General features: G+C 44.0%; 1 protein-coding gene and 1 pseudogene across 1 annotated transcript; both read right to left on the minus strand.

Annotated features, from left to right (window-relative positions):
* Positions 1 to 1470: 1470 nt before the first annotated feature.
* On the minus strand, positions 1471 to 9715 carry LOC115163250 (ATP-dependent RNA helicase DHX8-like; annotated as a pseudogene).
* Positions 9716 to 11710: 1995 nt separating this feature from the next.
* LOC115158379 (ATP-dependent RNA helicase DHX8-like) lies at positions 11711 to 22955 on the minus strand. Its single transcript, XM_029707234.1, has 22 exons — positions 22772 to 22955; positions 22308 to 22393; positions 20720 to 20792; positions 19941 to 20032; positions 19717 to 19820; positions 19249 to 19611; positions 18974 to 19118; positions 18563 to 18766; positions 18381 to 18468; positions 18185 to 18282; positions 17924 to 18071; positions 15617 to 15798; positions 15327 to 15521; positions 15020 to 15205; positions 14720 to 14930; positions 14237 to 14559; positions 13929 to 14084; positions 13644 to 13781; positions 13416 to 13544; positions 13020 to 13216; positions 12733 to 12912; positions 11711 to 12615 (listed from the first exon to the last, which is right to left on the minus strand). The coding sequence occupies exons 1-22, from the start codon at positions 22920 to 22922 to the stop codon at positions 12396 to 12398; spliced, it is 3669 nt and encodes a 1222-aa protein (XP_029563094.1). The 5' UTR covers positions 22923 to 22955; the 3' UTR covers positions 11711 to 12395.
* Between the last annotated feature and the right edge of the window lie 490 nt (positions 22956 to 23445).

Raw genomic sequence — 23445 nt, forward strand, 5'->3', positions numbered from 1 at the left:
TGATGTACATTTAGAATTCATTTCAAAGATAAGAAAGATCTTAGATGAGAATTAATCAAGGATTTTAATATTTTAGCTATTTAAGAAAGTTTACAAATAGGGCAATCATTATATAAAGGTCACCACCTTTGTGAATGGGGAGTACATGGACGCCTTCCAAACCTTGAGGATTGAACCAGATATAATAGTCAGGTAAAAAATATTGATTCATGATTCAGCAATTCGGGGGGCAGAGAGTTGCAGCAAATATGGATCAAGCATATCAGCCTCAGTGGATTTTTTCACATCAATCTTAAGCAAGGCATCTGGCACATCACAGACACCAGATTGTTGAAATGAAAACAAAGATTCACTAGAAGTTGACGGGTTAACCGTCGAGTCAGCTAGAGGCTGACAGGAGGAAGAGCAGTCGATTGACTCACCAGCAGTCAGAGATAGAGCTTAAAAAGTAGCTTGATTTAGCCTTCTTAATCGAGATAGTACATCTGTTTTTGAATTGAAAGATTGCCAGTCCACTACAGAGTCAGTTTTCCTTGCTTTGGCCCAGTCCTGATTTCTCCTCTGAATGAGCTCAGATAGCTCAGAAGAAAACCAAGGGTTAGCTCCATCTTTGACTCTGAATTGTTTAAAAGGGGCATGCCTATTTGCCAGATGAATAAATATGGAGGAGAAATTAGGGTTAAGTGCTTTGCTCAAGGGCACATCGAAAGATATTTCACCTAGTTGGCTCGGGGACTCAAACCAGCGACCTTTCGGTTACTGGCCCAATACTCTTAATCGCTAGGCTACCTGCAAACTTTTGATGGTAGTTCTGCAAGGGCCGATTCTGTAACTGGTCTGTTCTATACTTTCCATTTATATCATTAGCGGATCATGACAGTTTAATTATAACATAACAGCAACAAGAAAAAACGAACAGTCATGAGACCATCCAATATTTTATGAGGTTTATGGTCATTTCGAGAAAAAAACGGCATTTCACTGGCGATTACAGTAAAGGACTTACTCATAATTTCAGTCTGATTACATTTCCGTCGTCTTAATGAAACGACAGATCTGGCAATTACTGACCTACAATCAAAGTCCCATCCATTTCCCTTGATATAAACTATTTACATGAGATCACTAGACTAATCGAACTCTGAGCACTGTGTCCTCAAAAACAGACAGACTTCCACTGGCTGATCAGATTACTGCCCTTCCCTTCCTATCCACTTAATAGTTATTTATTTAAGGGAATCCCTGATGTTTGGTTTTAAGGTGATTTATACATTGGACATCTTCAATAAAACTAACTTTTGATTTCTGTCTGAGGGGTGTAAGTTAACTGACATTGAACCATGAAACCAAATGACTCTAGGAACACAGAGAAGAACAATGGCCTGGTATGTATCAACCAGTCAATGACGGTCTCCCTCTCTCTCTCTTGCTGTGGTGTGAGCCTGTGTGTAAGGGTAAAGGGATACACATCTACTTCCTGCAGAAGGATCGGAAGATTCTCTATACGTTGGGCTCTTCGTAGCGGTTATAGAGGGACTCGAGGCACTGCTGCTTCTTCTGTTTGATGCATGTACTCATTCGTTGTCAGCAGCAACTCATACACCAACCTGCCGATATTTAACTAGGCAAGTCAGTTAAGAACAAATTCTTACTTACAATGACGGCCTACCCCGGCCAAAACCGAACAACACTTGGCCAATTGTGCGCCGCCCTATGGGACTCCCAATCACGGCCGGATGTGATACAGCCTGGATTCGAACCAGGGACTGTAGTGACGCCTCTTGCACTGAGATGCAGTGCCTTAGACCGCGATAAAGGGATGAAAGGAGTGGGGAAAATTAGGGTATAGAAGAGTATGTTTTTAATCTTTCTGGAACTCTGTTCCCTGATTATATATATTAAAAAGTAGCACAGTCTATACACTTACACTCTTTACTTCCAAAAATGGGTGGCCAACACGGAAAAGTGGTGCCTTTCAAGACATGTATGGTATATACAACGATTCTATTACATAGAGGCAACACAAGCCTCAGTAAAAATGTATGAAAGTGGCTCGTGACTACGCTTAGAGTCCCAATGATTATAGACTCATAACTCAGGCTGGAAGTTGAACAGAGAACTGGAGAGTTGGATTTACACCACCTGCTGATCAATGAGGGTACAGTAGCCTTCCTAGGGATCCTCTTTAGCTGCATTCCAGAAGAAACCACTGCAGATTACCCTTTGTATGAGCACTGTGGCCTTTCCACGTGGCACAGGTCAAAGTAAAACTCCAAAAATTCGCCCTATGTCCAAAATATTGATACAAGTAGGCATATAGATTTTCTATGAAATCCATAAATGGGAAGTAGATTAAGTTAAATTTAGGCCCCAGAGACTGTGTCTTTGAGTCACTGGATTAATAAGATGCACAAGTAATACTACCAGTTGAGAACGTTACCGGATATAGAATGAATTAGAAATTCTTATGATGAATGTCCTACCTGTCCATGATGCCCAGCATCTGTTTGCATAAACTGTTTGCATAAATGCAAGGCTCTGCGCAAGGAGCGAGCCTGGATAAAGTTCTCGAAGCACCAAGGGTTGGTGAACATGTTCTTCCATCCAGGAGTTATAGACATCCAGCAGGGTAAGGTGGGCTCCCTCGGCTTGGTGGAACTTGGCCAACTTCTGGTCAGCCAGGGCCTGCTTGTCCTGGGGCGGCACAGAATAAAATTACAAAAGTGATGACTGGCCATCAACTGATCAACACCAATCACATTAGGCTACAACTGTCTCATTATGGTCTGAGGTTTCCACCAATATATGACAAGTTAGGGAAGTCAGTCAACCATAATTCACCACCATCAACAAATGTGAAAGCTACGATAGCAGTTGATTCTGGTTGTAAACCCATAATAACCCGCCCTGCACAAGGATATCCAAATCCTACAGAGGGTACATGTGCACAACGACTCAAGCATTTGCGCGGAAAGTTGTACACTCGACCGCGCATTTCAATAGAGAAAACAATTCACATTTTAGTAAGCTAGTTAACCTACTATCTACAGTTGAAGATGGAAGTTTACATACACTTATGTTGGAGTCATTAAAACTCGTTTTTCAACCACTCCACAAATTTCTTGTTAACAAACTATAGTTTTGGCAAGTCGGTTAGGACATCTACTTTGTTTATGACACAAGTAATTCTTCCAACAATTGTTTACAGACAGATTATTTCACTAATAATTCACTGTATCACAATTCCAGTGGGTCAGAAGTTTACATACACTAAGTTGACTGTGCCTTTAAACAGCTTGGAAAATTCCAGAAAATGATGTCATGGCTTTAGAAGCTTTTGATAGGCTAATTGACATCATTTGGAGGTGTACTTGTGGATGTATTTCAAGGCCTACCTTCAAACTCAGTGCCTCTTTGCTTGACATCATGGGAAAATCAAAAGACATCAGCCAAGACCTCAGAAAGAAACATTTGTAGACCCCCACAAGTCTGATTCATCCTTGGGAGCAATTTCCAAACGCCTGACAGTACCACATTCATCTGTACAAACAATAGTACGCAAGTATAAACACCATGGGACCACGCAGCCATCATACCTCTTTGGTGCGAAAAGTGCAAATCAATCCCAGAACAACAGCAAAAGACCTTGTGAAGATGCTGGAGGAAACAGGTACAAAATTATCTATATCCACAGTAAAACGAGTTCTATATCGACATAACCTGAAAGGCCGCACAGCAAGGAAGAAGCCACTGCTCCAAACTTCCATAAAACAGCCAGACTACAGTTTGCAACTGCACATGGGGACAAAGATTGTACTTTTTGGAGAAATGTCCTCTGGTCTGATGAAACAAAAATATAACTGTTTAGCCATAATTACCATCGTTATGTTTGGAGGAAAAAGTGTGAGGCTTGCAAGCCGAGGAACACCATCCCAGCCGTGAAATACAGGGGTGGTAGCATCATGTTGTGGGGATGCTTTACAGCTGGAAGGACTGGTGCACTTCACAAAATAGATGGCACCATGAGGGAGGAAAATTATGTGGATAAATTGAAGCACCATCTCAGACAGCAGTCAGGAAGTTAAAGCTGGGTCGCAAATCGGTCTTCCAAATGAACAATGACCCCAAGCACACTTCCAAAGTTGTGGCAAAATGGCTTAAATTCAAAATTCACCCAACTTATTGTGGGATGCTTGTGGAAGGCTACCCGAAACATTGGACCCAAGTTAAACAATTTAAAGGCAATGCTACCAAATACAATTGAGTGTATGTAAACTTCTGACCCACTGGGAATGTGATGAAAGAAATAAAAGCTGAAATAAATAATGCTCTCTACAATTATTCTGACATTTCATATTCTTAAAATAAAGTGGTGATCCTAACTGACCTAAGACGGAATTTTTACTAGGATTAAACGTTAGGAATTGTGAAAAACTGAGTTTAAATTTATTTGGCTAAGGTGTATGTAAACTTCTGACTTCAACTGTATGTCTACAAGTAGTAATATTATATTTTGTTAGCCAACGAGACAAGAAATAACAGTTTTTTCCAACTGCAGTGAGTTACATTTTCCTTTGATGCTAGCTTGTCTTCTGCTAGCTAGCTCCCTAACATCTGTAGATATTAGCTAATATGTGTGCTGTATAACAAAGTTGAGATGTGCACATTTGAAACCAATTCGAGAGACATCAGGCAATTTAAGTAATGTATCAATACATTTATTATCAGCCAAAACAAGAGGAATGTGGGGCTGACATTCAGGTAATTTTGATAGCTAGCTACCTCGAAAGCTAACAACATTGAACATGATGTTGACGCCAATATTTTATGACAAAACAGTATTTGCAGACACAGCAGATACATTTATTCTAATTTGAATAGCTTTCACCATTGTAAAGCTCCAGAAGTTTATTTATTTTAACCGTGCATGTTTTTTCTGTGATTTTCACTTACACCACTCACTGGCCTGGAGGACATTAAAAATAGCCATGGTAGCCATGGTTACACAGTATTTATGGACTTATGATCTGAGGTTTCTTGGGCCTGGAGAAGACGTTCTGCACAGGCAGCATGGACACAACGGTGAGCATCTCCTTACTGCAGCCCAGGTGGACGGACATGATCGGCTTCTTACACAGCATGGGCTCCAGAGGGAACTCGGTCCTCTGACACAAACAAAGAGACAGACAGAGCAGCAGTAAGGTAACAATAGCGAGGCTATATACAGGGGATACCGGTACAGAGTCAATGTGCGGGGGCACCGGTTAGTTGAGGTAATTGAGGTAATATGTACATGTGGGTAGAGTTATTAGAGTGACTATGCATAGATAATAACAGAGAGTAGAAGCAGCGTAGAAGGGGGGGGCCAATGCAAATAGTCTGGGTAGCCATTTGATTAGATGTTCAGGAGTCTTATGGCTTTGGGGTAGAAGCTATTTAGAAGCCTCTTGGACCTAGACTTGGCGCTCCGGTACCGCTTGCCGTGCGGTAGCAGAGAGATCAGTCTATGACTAGGGTGGCTGGAGTCTTTGACAATTTTCAGGGCCTTCCTCTGACACCTCCTGGAAAGAGGTCCTGGATGGCAGGAAGCTTGGCCCCGGTGATGTACTGGGCCGTACACACTACCCTCTGTAGTGCCTTGCGGTCGGAGGCCGAACAGTTGCAATACCAGGCAGTGAAGCAACCTGTCAGGATGCTCTCGATGGTGCAGCTGTAGAACCTTTTGAGGATCTGAGGACCCATGCCAAATCTTTTCAGTCTCCTGAGGGGGAATAGGTTTTGCCGTGCCCTCTTCACGACTGTCTTGGTGTGCATGGACCATGTTAGTTTGTTGGTGATGAGGACACCAAGGAATTTGAAGCTCTCAACCTGCTCCACTACAGCCCCTTAGATGAGAATGGGGGTGTGCTCGGCCCTCCTTTTCCTGTATTCCACAATCATCTCCTTTATCTTGATCCCATTGAGGGAGAGGTTGTTATCCTGGCGCGACACAGCCAGGTCGCTGACCTCCTCGCTATAGGCTGTTTCATCATTGTTGGTGATCAGGCCTACCAATGTTGTGTCATCAGCAAACTAATGATGGTGTTGGAGTTGTGCCTGGCCGTGCTGTCATGAGTGAACAGGGAGTACAGGAGGGGCCTGAGCACACACCCCTGGGGAGCCCCCGTGTTGAGGATCAGCGTGGCGGATGTGTTGTAACCTACCCTTACCACCAGGGGCGGCCCGTCATGAAGTCCAGGATCCAGTTGCAGAGGGAGGTGTTTAGTCCCAGGGTCCTTAGCTTAGCGGTGAGCTTTGAGGGCACTATGGTGTTGAACACTGAACTGTCGTCAATGAATAGCGTTCTCACATAGGTGTTCCTTTTGTCCAGGTGTGAAAGAGCAGTGTGGAGTGCAATAGAGATTGCGTCATCTGTGGATCTGTTGGGGCAGTATGCAAACTGGAGTGGGTCTAGGGTTTCTGGGATAATGGTGTTGATGTGAGCCATGATCAGCCTTTCAAAGCACTTCATGGTTACAGACGTGCTATGGGTCAGTAGTCATTTACCTTAGTGTTCTTGGGCACAGGGTCTATGGTGGTCTGCTTGAAACATTTTGGTATTACAGACTCAGACAGGGAGAGGTTGAAAATGTCAGTGAAGACACTTGCCAGTTGGTCAGAGCATAGTCGGAGTACACGTCCTAGTAGTCCATCTGGCCCTGCGGCATTGTGAATGTTGACCTGTTTAAAGGTCTTGCTCACATCGGCTGCGGAGAGCGTGATCACACAGTCGTCCGGAACAGCTGATGCTCTCATGCATGTTTCAGTGTTACTTGGTTCGAAGCATGCATAGAAGTTATTTAGCTCATCTGGTAGGCTCCTGTCACTGGGCAGCTCGCAGCTGTGCTTCCCTTTGTAGTCTGTAATAGTTTGCAAGCCCTGCACATCCATTAGTCCTGAATTGACGCTTTGCTTGTTCGATGGTTTGTCGGCATAGCGGGATTTCCTATAAGTTTCAGGTTAGAGTCCCGCTCCTTGAAAGCGGCAGTTCTACCCTTTAGCTCAATGCGGATGTTGCCTGTAATCCATGGCTTCTGGTTGGGGTATATACGTACAGTCACTGTGGGGACGACATCATCGATGCACTTATTGATGAAGCCAGTGACTGATGTGGTCTACTCCTCACTGCCATCGGAAGAATCCCGGAACATATTCCAGTCTGTGGTAGCAAAACAGTCCTGTAGTTTAGCATCTGCTTCATCTGACCACTTTTTTATTGACTGGTGCTTCCTGCTTCAGTGTTTGCTTGTAAGCAGGAATCAGGAGGATAGAATTATGGTCAGATTTGCCAAATGGATGGCAAGGGAGAGCTTTGTACGTGTCTCTGTGTGTGGAGTAAAGGTGGTCTAGAGTTTTTTTCCCTCTGGTTGCACATTTAACATGCTGATAGAAATTTTGTATAACGGATTTAAGTTTCCCTGCATTAAAGTCAACGATCACTAGGAGTGCCGCCTCTGGATGAGCGTTTTCCTGTTTGCTTATGGCGGTATACAGCTCATTGAGTGTGGTCTTAGTGCCAGCATTGGTCTGTGGTGATATGTAGACAGCTACGAAAAATACAGATGAAAACTCTCTAGGTAGATAGTGTGGTCTATAGCTTATCATGAGATACTCTACCTCAGGCGGACAAAACCTTGAGACTTCCTTAGATATCGTGCACCAGCTGTTATTTAAACATATACACAGACTGTCACCCCTTGTCTTACCAGAGGCTGCTGTTCTATGCTGCCGATAGAGTGTATAACCCGCCAGCTGTATGTTATTCATGTAGTTGTTCAGCCACGACTCGGCGAAACATAAGATATTACATTTTTAATGTCCCGTTTGTAGGATATACGTGATTTTAGTTCGTCCCATTTATTTTCCAGTGATTGTACATTGGCTAATAATACAGATGGCAAAGGCAGATCAGCCACTCGTCGCCTGATCCTCCTTCCGCAAAATCTCAGTCTCTTTCTCCTGCGAATGATGGGATGAGGGCCTGTTCGGGTGTCTGGAGTAAATCCCTCTTGTCCGACTCATTAAAGAAAAATTCTTCATCCAATTCAGTGTGAGTAATCGCTGTTCTGATGTCCAGAAGCTCTTTTCGGTCATAAGAGACGGAAGCAGCAACATTACGTACAAAATAAGTTACAACCAATGTGTCAATCTGTGTCAATCTCCTCCTGACCCATCAGAAACACCAGGACATCACCTGCAAAGAAAGAGCGAAGAGGACAAAGAGTCACTGATGGCCAAATCCTAAACTTTAGATGTCAATAGAGGATTTGCATCTTATCGCAGGTGCTGAAGTGTAGACATTGTGGATGTCTGTATTGTAACCATTTTTAACCTTACCTGGGGGCTCACTCAGGTGGATCTGCATGACGGTGATGAGACTGGCATCCAGGTAGTCTGTCTCCGGCTCTTTGCAGTAGAACACCTCCACTAGGAAAGTGCGTCCTGGGATGGTGAAGATGGGCACCTCAAAGTAGTACTGGGAAAACTCAAGTCAAATCATAAGTTATTTGTCACATGCTTCAGAAGCAACAGGTGTAGACTAACAGTGAAATGCTTACTTATGGGCCCTTCCCAACAATGCATAGAAAAAAATTGAAATATTTTTATATTTTTAACTTGACAGCATCTAGTGTTGATGAGGACACAATCAGCATCATGTCTGGGCGTTTCTTGACAGAGAATTTAAAGGAATTAACACACCACTCATTATACTATTCTCAAAATGGAAGGAGTCAAGGAAATATTCAGACTGTTTTGCTATTAGGAACAAGACCTTGTGGAGTCCTCTCGTGTGCCTCGTCAAGCATGATGAGGGTGTACTGACCCATGTCTGGGTCTATCGGACATTCCCTCAGCAGCATACCACGTGTCATGTACTTACTTGATCACCGTCTCAGGGCTGGTGCAGAACAGATGGTGTAGTCCACCTGGTGTGGAAAATAATTGAGAGGTGAGAAGTCCCTCATAAACGAAGTCACTGACTTAAAGCAAATCCAAAAAGTATACCAAGGTAAAACTGCTCACTCAACTCCTGGCCCAGACAGCAACCATACTCTTCAGAGACTCTCTTGGCCACGGACATGGCTGCCACACGACGGGGCTGAGTGCAGCCGATCTTCCCCCGAGTGGTGTAGCCTGCCTCGGCCAGGTACTGGGTGATCTGGGTGGTTTTCCCAGAGCCAGTCTCTCCAATAACAATCAGGATCTGGTTATCGTGGACAGCCTGTCATAATGAAAAAGAAAGGTGACCAAAGCTGGATACAATGTATCATTTAAACCGCTGAAGTCAGGTAACCTTACAAATAAAGCAATGTCTGACAAACAACTTTATTTCTCTCTATAGGGCCACGACTATTGTTGACTTGTGTGAGCTTCTCCTTTAGCTTGTAGATGGGCAGGCTCTCTCTCTGCTCCAGGATGGTAAGCTCTGTCTTCTTGCCATAAGAGGCCTGGTTGCCGCCAAAGGCATGTTTCTTCCACTCCGGGAAGCCATCTGGCATCATGCCAATGCCTCTCATGTTGGCTGCAATCTGCCTTCCATCAACTGTATAAGAGGGAAGTGTGTTTAATTGAGATGAACTGGCATGATATTTAACCTCCACCCCTTCAGATGACTGGTCTAGGGCCCTAGCAGGAACCTTCCACCCACACAACCTCTCCTACCACCCTGGGCCATAGCACACTATAGCAGGCCACTCTATCCGGCCTGTTAGGATGCTAAAGGAAAGCAGATAACCATCTCCAGCCCTGCTAACCCTGAGGGCTACTGCTGCTACACTGGAGGAAGCCTGACGTAGTCGGTCGTGCCTCAGACTGGGTCGTCACTAGTTACCACAGCCACAAAGTCATAAACCCCGCCTATTTCTACAATTGAGCTTCATAAAATTGTATTTTACACCTAACTCTAACCTTAACAACTGCTAACCTTATGCCTAAACCTAACCTTAAAAAAAAGGTCAGGTTTAAAATGTGTTTTTAATCCTAACTCTAACCTTAACCACACTGCTGACCTTCTAACCTTAAATTAAGAAAAAGTAAGAAAACGTTGTGGCTGTGGTAACTAGTGGAAACCATCAGACTGGACTTTGCTTTACTATGTGGTAGTGACCTTTTAGAGGGCAGAAAGGACGCTTGAGGTACAAGCCCAGACATTAATCACATGGTGGGAAAGCATACTGTATGTCTACATCTCTAATGCAATGTTTGTGTGTGGCCAAGGCCCTTGCTTGTTGAGGTCAACAGGAATGCATCCATCTCAGCCATTTGATGAGCGTGGTTCTCCTTAGCCTAAGCACTCTGCATCATGGCTGTCTGGGACAGCGAGCCATCTGGATTTTGACAGAGGGAAACAGAGAGAGATTTAGTTGTTCACACTACTAAACAGGATGAAAACAGTTAGGCCTAAAAGGTAGGGTGAAAGTAGGGTGGTGCAGAGGAAAATAAAACATGTCCAAATCATCCTAATTGCGAAGCTCAACAACATCAGTTATTGATTTGAACATGATGCGCGAAAAATGGTAATATCGCTACCATGACTTGAATGGGTTTGTGCCTCAAATGCTAAAATGTTAGCATTTGGAAACAGTGCCAGGGAAACTAAACAAAAGCATGGATTGCTGTCATACTTTGTCAATAGACTGCTTACAGGGCAAGCAAACCAATATATCATTTTGTAATTTGTGTGAACTATCCCTTTAAGTACCATTGTTTTCAATTCAAATGAGCATCTTAGCAAAGAGCAATTTCTCAATAATTTTGATAGGACAGTCTGGGAGTGGTCTGAGTGGAGAGGGGACAACTGAAAACTAGCTGTTAATGGCAGAGAGGTTCAGAAGTCTCCTTCTTATTGGTCTATTAACTAATTTACTACCTGGTGATGGCACCAGGGATGCCAAAACTCCCATCTCACCAAAACAGGATGACATTTCTGCAGTCGTTTCAAACAGATCTTACACTAAAAGGACATTATCATTTTCAGTTTTATCCCAACCTCATAGTGTGGAAATATAAAACACAACAAAATCACATTTTTGACTGCACTGGGCCTGTAAGTTCCTCAACTCTGAAGTCTGCCATTCGCTACGGCACAGGCGTCAAACTCATTCCACGGAGGGCCCGAGTGTCTGGGGGTTTTTGCTCCTCCCTTGTACTTGATTGATGAATTAAGGTCACTAATTAGTAAGGAACTTCCACACCTGGTTGTCTAGGGCTTAATTAAAAGGAAAAAACAAAAACTTGCAGACAATAGGCTCTCCATGGAATGAGTTTGACGCCACTGCTCAACAGCATTTGTTTTGTTTTCAGAAAAAAAGCAGTTTTTGGTCACGTTCCCCTTCTCTGATTTTGCATGCATCAACTAACGGTCCAGTGCCACGTCGACTATGCCGGCAGGCACCAGATTGCTATAAAACATGTGGTTAGCTGATATGTAAAATATCTATCCAGGCGTTCTAAGATCGGGCATGTGTCAGCAACACCTGGGCAGAGGAACGCACCCATTGACAACAAGCACATTACATAATAAACTTTGAACTTAGATCACACTGCTGGGTTCTGTGTAATACTTCATTTGTGTCACCAGGTGGGGCTAAAATCATTGTCAATATGACCATTTTAACCTACACCAGTGTAGCTGCCAATTACATTTTCTAAATTAAACATTGACAACAAAGAGAGCAATACAATATTTAATGAGGGCAGAAAGTGTAAGGAGTACATTAGCACAGTGAAACAATCAGTCAAAGCTAAACAAAGACAATGCCCGAGTACATAGTTCCATCTATTTCCCTTCGTTTTATAAAAGAGCCTACTATAAAATATAAATTATGTTTTAGGAGCACAGTGCTCTGAGACAAAGACATTCACTCACTTTTCAAATTACTACCCAGTCCCCTTCCTATTCAATTTGTCATTTTCTGAAGTTTTCACCACAGGTCAGATGTGACAATCAAGTAAAACGGTTTCGTTGTCCTTGATGCGCAGATAGAAGATTGATTCTCCTCAGGGGATGAGAAATTGATTCATATTACAAAAATAAGCCTTAAAGGACAGGGAAGCAATGACCTGACCCCTTAACCGTCTCACTTTGCTAGTCGTCTTCTATACAGATCAAGAGAGAGAATTAGGCCTACCAATACCTCAGATCAAAATGATAGTGGTTGAATAAAATCAGCTGAGCAGACATAAAACACATAATTTACACATGTCTAAAACAAGTAGACAATGACCCAGCTTGACCAATAAGAGTTAGCGAGGCCTGTTGGCACAGGCACAATGTCTCTCCACAGTATTTCTCTACCAACTGATACAGGACTGTGTCCATCTCTTCCTTTGTGTGGAGATACAGGATAGACATTCTAGCGCCGACGGAAGGCGCGGGAGATTCTCCATGCGTTGGGCTCCTCGTAGCGGTTATAGAGGGGCTCAAGGCGCTGCTGCTTCTTCTGTTTGCTGAGGCGTGTGGGGTCGGACACTTTGAAGAAGGCCGGCGAGAACTCTACCAGCCAGCGTGGGTCAATGGTGGTCACTTCCCTCATGTACTCTTTCGTGGTCAGCACCAGCTCGTGGTACACCACCCTATGGGGCGAGAGGATAAGGATGTCCAAGATGTCTCAGTAACAGTTGACATTCAATGTAAAACTAGTGACTAATCCTTTAGTCCCCATGGTTATCAGAAAAAGAGTGTTGACTCACCACTCAGGCTGGCGGTTGAACAGGGCACTGGAGGGGTGGATGTACACCACCTGCTGGTCAATGAGGGTACGGTAGCCTTCCTGGGGATCCTTTTTGGCTGCGTTTCGGAAGAAACCACTGCAGATGGCCTTCTGTACACGCACTGTGGCCTTTCCACAAGTCACCACGTCCAGTTTATGTCTGAAAACAGGTCAAAAAGTGTTTGGATTTGTGTGAGAAGATGTCATGTGAGGTGGCTTGGTCAGACGTACAATTAACTCCATTGTCGAATGGATAGTGGGTCCTACCTGTCCATGATGCCCAACATCTGTTTGCGGATGTCCTGAGCTCTGCGCAAGGAGCGGGCCTGGATGAAGTTCTCATAGCACCAAGGGTTGGAGAACTTGTTGTTCTTCCAGGAGTTATACACAGCCAGCAGGGTAAGGTGGTCTCCTTCGGCTTGGTGGAACTTGGCCTTCTTCTGGTCAGCCAGGGCCTGCTTGTCCTGAGACACAGAGAATAAAAAGGACTGTTAGTCACCAAATGATAAACAACGGCACACCGTAGAACTGCCTCAGTGAGTTCTCCACCCATAACGGTAAACCTCAACAGTAACCTGTGCTGCAAAGAAAAACATCTAATCAGGATTCCCAGAGGAGTGTGAACCCTATTTAAGTGTTTATGAGTCCTGTGATTTGCTGTACCTTGGGCCTGTAGAAGACGTTCTGCACAGACAGCATGGAGACGATGGTGAGCATCTCCTCACTGCAGCCCAGGTGGACGGACATGATCAGCATCTTACACAGCATGGGCTCCAGAGGGAACTCGGCCATCTGACAGAGAGAGGAAAGGATTCATTAGTTAGTCATCAATCCTCACTTTCGCGTTTCTTAACAATAGTCTCCTTTTTTTTGCTCTAAACTCAATCTTACCCTGCGTCCAAGGCGAGTGAGCAACCCTTCATCGTCCAGAGACCCCAGAGTGTAGAGCTGCTCCATGGCCGTGATCAGCGTCTCCATGGGTGGCGCATCCATGAAGTCAAACGACAGCAGGTCATTGATGCCCATAGCCTGAAGGAAGTAAGGAGAGAGGGAGGTGAGAGGGTGACACCGGATGAGTAGGTCTGCACAGACAGACATGTATGTATGCATGCATGCATGCATGCATGCATGCATGCATGCATGCATGCATGCATGTATGTATGTATGTATGCATACCTTGAGAGACAGCACAGTGCTGGCCAAGTTAGTTCTCTGGATCTCAGGCACGTTGGTGGTGAGCATCTCGTCTCTGTAGGCTCTCTCTGTGTACAGCCTGTAGGTCTTCCCTGGACCAGTTCTTCCAGCTCTTCCAGCCCGCTGCTTGGCTTGGGCCTAACAGAGAAGATGCATTGAACAGAGAGGTTACATTGAAGCCCTTAGTACACTAAATCCTAATTGCAAGGTATGCAAAGTGATTTAGACAGGCCGAGGGGTTACAATGTGGGAAACATTTAGAATATGAATTGAGTGTTTAACCGGACTACCTGTGAGATGGGGGTCACCACCAGCTGGTCGATACCAGTCTTGGAGTTGTACACCTTTTGCTTCACAAAGCCTGGGTCCACCACATAGTAGATACCGTCGATGGTCAGAGACGTCTCAGCAATGTTAGTGGCAATGACAACCTTTCTGCTGCCGGGGGGAGCAGGGTCAAAGATACGGGTCTGCATCTCGCTGGGCAGGGCAGAGTACACCGGTAGGATGATGAGTTCAGGCACTTCAGGTCCCAGTGACTTCATCCGTTCATACAAGATCTCACAAGCTGTGTCGATCTCCTCCTGGCCCGTCAGAAACACCAGGACATCACCTGCAAAGAAGGAGCGAGAGAGGACAAAGAGAAGGTTGATATCTGTTGACAATCAAGGTTGAATCTCAACCTGACATTTTAGAGCAATGGATTTTCATTTAGGTCAACGACTTTGAATTAGTTTGACTCTAGACTGGATATAAAAACGTTAAAACCGTACCTGGGGGCTCAGTCAGGTGGATCTGCATGACGGTGATGAGACTGGCATCCAGGTAGTCTGTCTCCGGTTCTTTGGTGTAGAGCACCTCCACTGGATAGGTACGCCCTGGGATGGTGAAGATGGGCGCTTCGTAGAAGTACTGAGAGAACTTGACGGCATCAAGTGTGGCCGAAGTCACAATGAGCTTCATGTCCGTGCGTTTCTGCACCGTCTGAAAGAGGGAGAGGAGAAGGGTTTGTGTCTCCTTGACATAGAGATGTTTAGAGCCTCAAGTCAAGGCGAAACAAGGCCCTGGTATACCTTCTTGAGCAGACCGAAGAGTACGTCGGTATGGATGGTCCTCTCGTGGGCCTCATCCAACATGATGATGGCGTACTGGCCAAGGTCCGGATCTATCAGACACTCTCTCAGCAACATACCGTCTGTCATGTACTTAATCACTGTCTCAGGGCTGGTGCAGTCCTCAAAACGAATGGTGTATCCAACCTGGAGTGGATGAACGAAGATAGAAATCACTAAAATCAGCATTGTTCTGCGATCAGATGTGTTAGACATCGCCTCATGGTCACGTGTGTTAAGATATACGCAGTGTGGAGCGATCACTCACCTCCTGGCCGAGACAGCAACCGTACTCTTCAGAGACTCTCTTGGCCACGGACATGGCTGCCACACGACGGGGCTGAGTGCAGCCGATCTTCCCCCGAGTGGTGTAGCCTGCCTCGGCCAGGTACTGGGTGATCTGGGTGGTTTTCCCAGAGCCAGTCTCTCCAATAACAATCAGGATCTGGTTATCGTGGACAGCCTGTAATAGTGGAGTACAGCGGTGAGCAAAATCAGATTGCAGGAAATGTTTAAAAACGGTTGATGTTGATAACAGATGGTAACTGTTGCACAAACCTGTATGAGCTGTTCTTTGAGCTTGTAGATGGGTAGGCTCTCTCTCTGCTCCAGGATGGACATCGCTGTCTTTTTGCCATAAGAGGCTTTGTTGCCCCCAAAGGCATGTTTCTTCCACTCCGGGATGTCAGTTGGCATCATGCCGATGCCTCTCATGTTGGCTGCAATCTGTCTCCCATCAACTGTGTAAGAGGTTGTGTGTTTAATAGAGATGAACTGGCACGATATTTAAAGTAACTGTCCAGTGAAAATTGTAGTTTTAAAGTTAATATTCTGTTAACGCATACCAACATAAATGTTGTTAAAACCTGTTGTGGATAGGGGCAGTATTTTCACGGCCGGATAAAAAAAACGTACCCGATTTAATCTGGTTACTACTCTTGCCCAGAAACTAGAATATGCATATAATTAGTAGATTTGGATAGAAAACACTGAAGTTTCTAAAACTGTTTGAATGGTGTCTGTGAGTATAACAGAACTCATATGGCAGGCAAAAACCTGAGAAGATTCCATACAGGAAGTGGCCTGTCTGACAATTTGTTGTCCTTCTGTTGCATCTGTATCGAAATTACAGTATCTGTGCTGTTACGTGACACTTTCTAAGGCTTCCATTGGCTCTCTAAAGCCTTCAGAAAGCGGAATGACACGTCTCCTGTCTCTGGGCAGATAACAGGAGCAGAGTTTGTAAGTGGTCTGCCTGGGGACAGTGAGACTGGAGATGCGCGTTCACGAGACCTCGCCATTTTTTTCTTTCTCTCTTTGAATGAATACAACGTTGTCCGGTTGAAATATTAGCGCTATTTTACGAGAAAAATAGCATAAAAATTGATTTTAAACAGCGTTTGACATGCTTCCAAGTACGGTAATGGAATATTTTGAAATTTTTTGTCACGAAATGCGCACTTTGGATAGTGACCTGAACGCACGAACAAAACGGAGGTATTTGGATATAACTATGGATTATTTGGAACCAAAACAACATTTGTTGTTGAAGTAGAAGTCCTGGGAGTGCATTCTGACGAAGAACAGCAAAGGTAATCCAATTTTACTAATAGTAATTCTGAGTTTAGGTTGCCCCGATGTGTCTGAGTAGCTAGCCTGTGATGGCTGAGCTATGTACTCAGAATATTGCAAAATGTGCTTTCGCCGAAAAGCTATTTTAAAATCTGACATAGCGATTGCATAAAGGAATTCTGTATCTATAATTCTTAAAATAATTGTTATGTATTTTGTCAACGTTTATCATGAGTAATTTAGTAAATTCACCGGAAGTTTTCGGTGGGTATGCTAGTTCTGAACATCACATGCTAATGTAAAAAGCTGTTTTTTGATATAAATATGAACTTGATGGAACAAAACATGCATGTATTGTATAACATAATGTCCTAGGAGTGTCATCTGATGAAGATCATCAAAGGTTAGTGCTGCATTTAGCTGTGGTTTGGGTTTCTGTGACATATATGCTTGCTTTGAAAATGGCTGTGTGACTATTTTTAGCTGGGTACTCTCCTGACAATCTAATGTTTTGCTTTCGCTGTAAAGCCTTTTTGAAATCGGACAATGTGGTTGGATTAACGAGAGTCTTATCTTTCAAATGGTGTAAAATAGTCATATGTTTGAGAAAATTGAAGTTATAGCATTTTTAAGGTTTTTGTATTTCGCGCCATATTTGGCGAGGCGTTCCGCTAGCGGAACGTCTGTCCTCAACAGGTTTTAACTCCTCCTACATAAAAATTCCATCTCAAACAGACCGTTTCAAAATTGCTTGCCATTTCCTTATAGAGTAAGTCATACACCTTAGGAGGATGAGCTGGCCAATCAGTGGTCTAGAGGAGGATGAGCTAGCCAATCAGTGGTCTAAAGGAGGATGAGCTAGCCAATCAGCAGTCTACTTGATTGAATATTTCTAATGACCGGTAAACACCCACACCATTCCAACACAGAAAAGCTGCTTTTTAACATACGTAATAAAAACTGGGAAGAAAAACTATTTCACTCATATTTTAAGTACTTCCAGGTCATATTTCATAGAAATCTGGAAACACTGGACATTCACTTTAACATCCATCCCTTCAGATGACCAGTCTAGGGCCCTGGCAGGTACCACCCTGGGTCATGTAGGACACAGCACACTACAGCAGGCCACTATATCCGGCCTGTTAGGATGCTAAAGGAAAGCAGATAACCATCTCCAGCCCTGCTAACCCTGAGGGCTACTGCTGCTACACTGGAGGAAGCCTGACGTAGGCGGTGGTGGCTCAGACCGGACTGTGTTTTGGATTACTGTGTGCTTCCACACTGACTTACCGTCAGGCAGGGGGTCAACCCAGTGTTTGTTCAGGCCCATGGGGATGGAGTCCATCTCGGCCTCTCGCTGACACTGCTTCACTTCCCTCCTCTCCTTAGCCAAAGCACTCTGCATCATGGCTGCCTGGGACAGCGAGCCGTCTGGATTCTGACAGAGGGAAACAGAGAGGGCTGCATTGGTTCACACTACTAAAAAAGGATGAAAACAGTCAAACAAAATTGCCTTGAAAGTAGGACGGTCAAGGAAACACGGGAACATACCTTGACAATCTTGACAGGGCTCATGTCCATACTCTGTTTAGTGTGTCCTCTCAGGAACGGAGGCTCCTCCTCCACCAGCTCAATCTCCAGGTCTTCATCTGAAGGAAAGACACAGAGATAATCAGAACCCAACACACCAATGCCAATCTCAGCCGACACCGGTTTTCTATACACAATAACAAAAGTCATGTTTTACCTTCTTCGTCATCTACTTTGGGGAGGATACCGGTCTCCTCATCAAAGTCAGGGAACTCCTCTTTAGAAAGAACATTAGCAGCAATCATCTGAGGGCAGATAAAAAAAAAAGAGCACGATTAGATCAAAATGACATTAAAACAACAGCCACGATGTCTTGATAAGCTACGCGTGTATACATACCTGTTTGATCTCCCACTTCTCGGGGTCAGATATCTTGGTCAGCCTCTTGCGCTCCAGTGTGTCGTCCTCCAACTCAGGGGCGTGGCCCAAGTTGAGGTTGGTTGGGCGGTCGGGGTTCCTCATGATTTTCTCCTCCTCACCATCGGGGCCCTGGTTCCTCCTCCGGTTGGGGTTCAGGTCCTCCCCCGTTTCCTGGTCTACATCCTGGCAACCAAGAGGGGAGAAGTGTTTCAATAATTCAGAAAGGTCTTTCATAGTCCTTTCCAAAAAGTTTTACATTTTTGCCGACATGATTAGCAGAGCTTCTTGAGAGATGAGATGAAACCACATCACTCCCTATACAATCACATTGGCTCCATATAGTAAAACACACCCAAAGGACCGTAGGCCTTGGCTTCATTCCCGCCTCACCTTCATACTGAGACTGGTCTTGGAGCCAGTGAAGGACAGCACCTTGATCTTGACCCTTTGACCTTTCTGGACCACATCAGCCACATTGGCAACACGTCCCTCTCTGCGCAGCTCAGAGATGTGGACCAAGCCCTCCCAGCGTTTCCTACAACGCGAAACAAATAAGGCTTTCAACACTGGCCACTCAAAAGCAAACCAAGTTCAAACACAAACTAGGCTCATTACTATTGAACCAATGACCTTTGACATAGCATTAACCCAACTAATTTACTGACCTCAGCCCTTCCAGTTGCACGAAGCAGCCAAACTGCATGATGCTGGTGATTTTGCCATTGAAGATGTCCCCCACAGTAGGCTCCTCTGGTGGAGGGCGATCCACGTGTTTGTCCTTCCACCGGTCAGAGCCTTCCTTTGTGTCCCTGTCTCGGTCTCTGTGGGGGCTGGGGGTGCGACTGCGCTCACTCCAGCGAGACGCACGTTTCTTACCACGGTCGCGGTCCCTCTCACGGTCTCTCTCTCTCTGACGGTCCCTGTCCCTAGAGCGAGATCTAGAGCGTGAGCGGGACCGAGAACGGTGACGCCGCCTCCTGTCCCGGTCTCGGCTCCGACTTCTGCTGTGCCTCCTCTTTTTGTCCGACCTGAGAAATATAAAACAGGTCACATAAGAGCTACAACCTATGTAACAACTGAGAAAAACGTTGCACTTGAAACCAGTAAGAATTTTACTGGTGAAAGCCCTTTACCTGCTCTTGCTCTTTGAGTCTGATCTGCTCACACTGGGCATGAACATCTCCAACTCCTTCATGGCAGCGTCGGCGATCTTCACATCGTCTTCATCCAATATGGCCTTGGGGGAGGGGGTCCGAAACGGTAGGCCAAATGTCAGCAGGTCAAAGTCAACAACAAAGTATAGCCTATACTATACATTTCACCTGCAAATTAACTAGGTTATAACAACAAAACGTACCTTGGGAGCAGGATCGTCTGGCCTGCATAATGCAGGAAACAATTCCTTCAGTTTGTCCTTGTCACTCTTCTGCTTGACCACAGGTTCAAAGGCTAAAATCACAGAGTAAAGGGTCAGCAACTCAGCATATAACCAAGTCCACAACATTGTAATAATAGCACACGCACTGAGTGTACAACACATTAAGGACCGCTGCCCTTTCCATGACGTAGACTGATCAGGTGAATCCAGGTGAAAGCTATGATCCCTTACTGATGTCACTTGTTAAATCCACTTCAAATCAGTGTAGATGAACGGGAGGAGACATGTTAAAGATGGATTTTTAAGCTTTGAGACAATTGAGACATGGATTGTGTATTTGTGCCATTCAGAGGGTGAATGGGCAAGACAAAATATTTAAGTGTATTTGAACAGGGTATGGTAGTAGGTGTGAGGTGTACGGGATTGTGTCAACTGCAACGCTGCTGGGTTTTTCATGAACAACAGTTTCCCGTGTGTATTAAGAATGGTCCACCACCCAAAGTTCATCCAGCCAACTTGACAACTGTGGGAAGCATTGGAGTCAACATGGGCCAGCATCCCTGTGGAACGCTTGACACCTTGAAGACTCCACGCCCTGACGAATTGAGGCTGTTCTGAGGGTGAGGTGTAACTCAATATCAGGAAGGTGCTCTTAATGTTTTGTACACCGAGTGCACATAGCACAAATTGTAAAGGTATGGGCTAAGTGAAAAGCACACATCACATCAGAGGATACAGGTGGAATACAGCTCACATACCTTTGCTTGTAGACGCCTTTGGTGGAGGCCGCATCGTTTGAATAAGTCTGAGCAAATTGCCGACGAGTGAATCCTGAAAGATGGAAAATAAATGTTATGTCTTCATATCAGATCCATAAACAACCATCTAGTTCAGGGGTCTCCAACAGGTCGATCGCCAGCTACCAGTAGCTCACAGCCCAACTATGAGTAGCTCGCCAAACAATTCTGAAAGTAGAAGCAATTTTCACGTGTTCCACCGCAAAACTGACAAAAACAAATCTCACAAGTATCAAACACTGTAAGCTCCCAGCTACTATCTAATCAACGCAACGCTGACATTATCCCACCCCTGGTTAGCCACTACTGGCTTAAAAAGACAAATCTAACACAATATCTACCAATTAATGTCCAGCAATACTGCCCGTCTGTCTGTGTGGTGCATGCGTTTGTCTATCACTCTGTGTGTAGCCAGTTGATGTGGGTTGACAGAAATACTTTCCCCAAAGTCTTGACAATTAACTGTTAACTGCAAAGTCGACTTGCCTGGCAGATGTATACTACCGTTCAAAAGTTTGGGGTCACTTAGAAATGTCGTTGTTTTTGAAAGAAAAGCACATTTTCTGTCCATTAAAATAACATCAAATTGTTCAGAAACACAGTGTAGACATCGTTAATGTTGTAAATGACTATTGTAGCTGGAAACGGCTGATTGTTTTAATGGAATATCTACATAGACGTACAGAGGCCCATTATCAGCAACCATCACTCCTGTGTTCCAATGGCAAAATGGTTTTCTAATGATCAATTAGCCTTTTAAAAAGGATAAACTTGGATTAGCTAACACATCGTGCCATTGGAACACAGGAGTGATGGTTGCTGATAATGGGCCGCTGTACGCCTATGTAGATATTCCATTAAAAATCCACTGTTTCCAGGTACAATAGTCATTTACAACATTAACAAGGTTTACACTGAATTTCTGATCAATTTGATGTTATTTTAATGGACAATTTTTTGCTTTTCTTTCAAAAACAAGGACATTTCTAAGTGGCCCCAAACTTTTGAACGGTAGTGTATATAATTTGTATGGCAGAAGTATATCATGAGTAAGCATATTATTTGTATCTATTTCTTATTACTTGCAAACTTTGCCATTAAATGAGCAGAACCATCACTAGACCGGCACCGATGGCACATTCCTCACTTGCTAGATGCGCAATTAAAGAGCCAGATGCTCAATTAAAGTGGAATTACAAACAAAAATCAGACCTAAAACATTACTTAAGCATTGATATGGACTCAGAACATTCAATGTTCTTGATTCTCAATTGTACTTCTGAGATTTAAATTTAAAAAACTAATCGCAGATTTTGTAGAGCCCCCCTTAGAGTTGTTTATTAACCATTCATTCATTTACCAGGTATATTGACAGAAAACATAGTGCACTACCTTCTCTTGTATACTAAGGACCAGGGGAGAGAAGAATGTGTCGATTTGAAAGCTGGAGAAAAAAATGAGTACCTCTCATTGTTGAAAAGGTTGGAGACCCCTGCTCTAGATAGCTACAGTACTGTTGTTTCGCAGTAGATAGGACGTCTGTACTTACTGTGAATTCTGCTCCATTTTTCAGCAGAAGTGATTTGAAGCCATCAAACGTTGGTTGCTTTTCAGCAAGGCTGATGACAAACTCAGCTGTAAACCAGCAAAGAAAATAACCACATTAGCCAAGTAACGTTAACTAGTCCTAAACATTTCGAGTGTAGCTTTGATTTGCTCGCTAAGATGGCTACTATAGCATGTCAGCTAGGGGCAGCGAAAAAGTTCGCATCGTTGTTAGTAACGTTAGCTGACTAAACTCAACGGTTTACTAGTTAGTTAGTTAGTTAGTTACCTAACTTAGCTACGCTGGTGAAATCATTAGCTAGTTTAATAGCTAGCTGGTTTACCCGGGCAGATAACAACCTGACTGGACAGATGATCTCGAGTTGCTGCTAGCTAACGCGTGTAGCTAACGCATGTATTGCCAACAAACACATTTTATATTGAAAGTTCACTTTCAGTTTTACATACCTAGATCTTTATCACTTATCCCCAAATGGTTGTCAAGTTCTGTGCACACTTTGGATACCAACGAGAGGTATTCCAGTTGTTCTAGCTCGTTATCGCCGATGTGTGACATTATCCAAGAGACTGTTTTGTGTTCAGAAGAAAACAGCAGCATTCATTTTTTTTTTGATAAGTGTCTCGTCAGCAACACTAAAAACGTACTTCCGGGTCACTGACGTTTGGAAATGTGCCAAATAAAAGTCCCCAATACTTCTCTGAACATGAACAATTATTCATATTTGCTCATATTTAAGTGACATTTGATTTAAATGGGGTTTTTAAAACATGTCCCAAGGTCAAATAAATGCCTCCAATGCAAATAACTGTGCATGAAATATAATAATATATTGTATTCCCTACAAAACTTTTACATAGCCACCTAGAATAGTTTTTGCTCTATTAGGCAAAATGTATTCCATAAAAAGCCAGCAACACTCCATTCAGTGCCCCATGAAATGACACCATATATGGATTCTACAGACCCTACTGAGTATTCCCTACAATACTTTTATGGAGGCACCTATAATCGTTTTTTAAATTATTATAAGCCCATATGTAATGCATATACAATGATTTGCATTTTACCATATTGTCCAGGCACCCCACGGTAAGCTGTTAGACCACAGTAAAAGTCCTGC

The sequence above is a fragment of the Salmo trutta genome, chromosome 2 (assembly GCF_901001165.1).
Source record: "Salmo trutta chromosome 2, fSalTru1.1, whole genome shotgun sequence".
Taxonomy (NCBI): Eukaryota; Metazoa; Chordata; class Actinopteri; order Salmoniformes; family Salmonidae; genus Salmo; species Salmo trutta.

What these genes read in the sequence shown, in the direction of transcription:
- LOC115158379 (XM_029707234.1), bottom strand. Translation starts at nt 22,922, where the DNA reads ATGCTGCTGTTTTCTTCTGAACACAAAACAGTCTCTTGGATAATGTCA. An exon ending in AGACCAGTCTCAGTATGAAG is followed by an intron (nt 18,767 to 18,973) that starts GTGAGGCGGGAA and finishes CTTGGTTGCCAG; the next exon opens with GATGTAGACCAGGAAACGGG. An exon ending in GGTTGACCCCCTGCCTGACG is followed by an intron (nt 15,799 to 17,923) that starts GTAAGTCAGTGT and finishes CCTCTTACACAG; the next exon opens with TTGATGGGAGACAGATTGCA.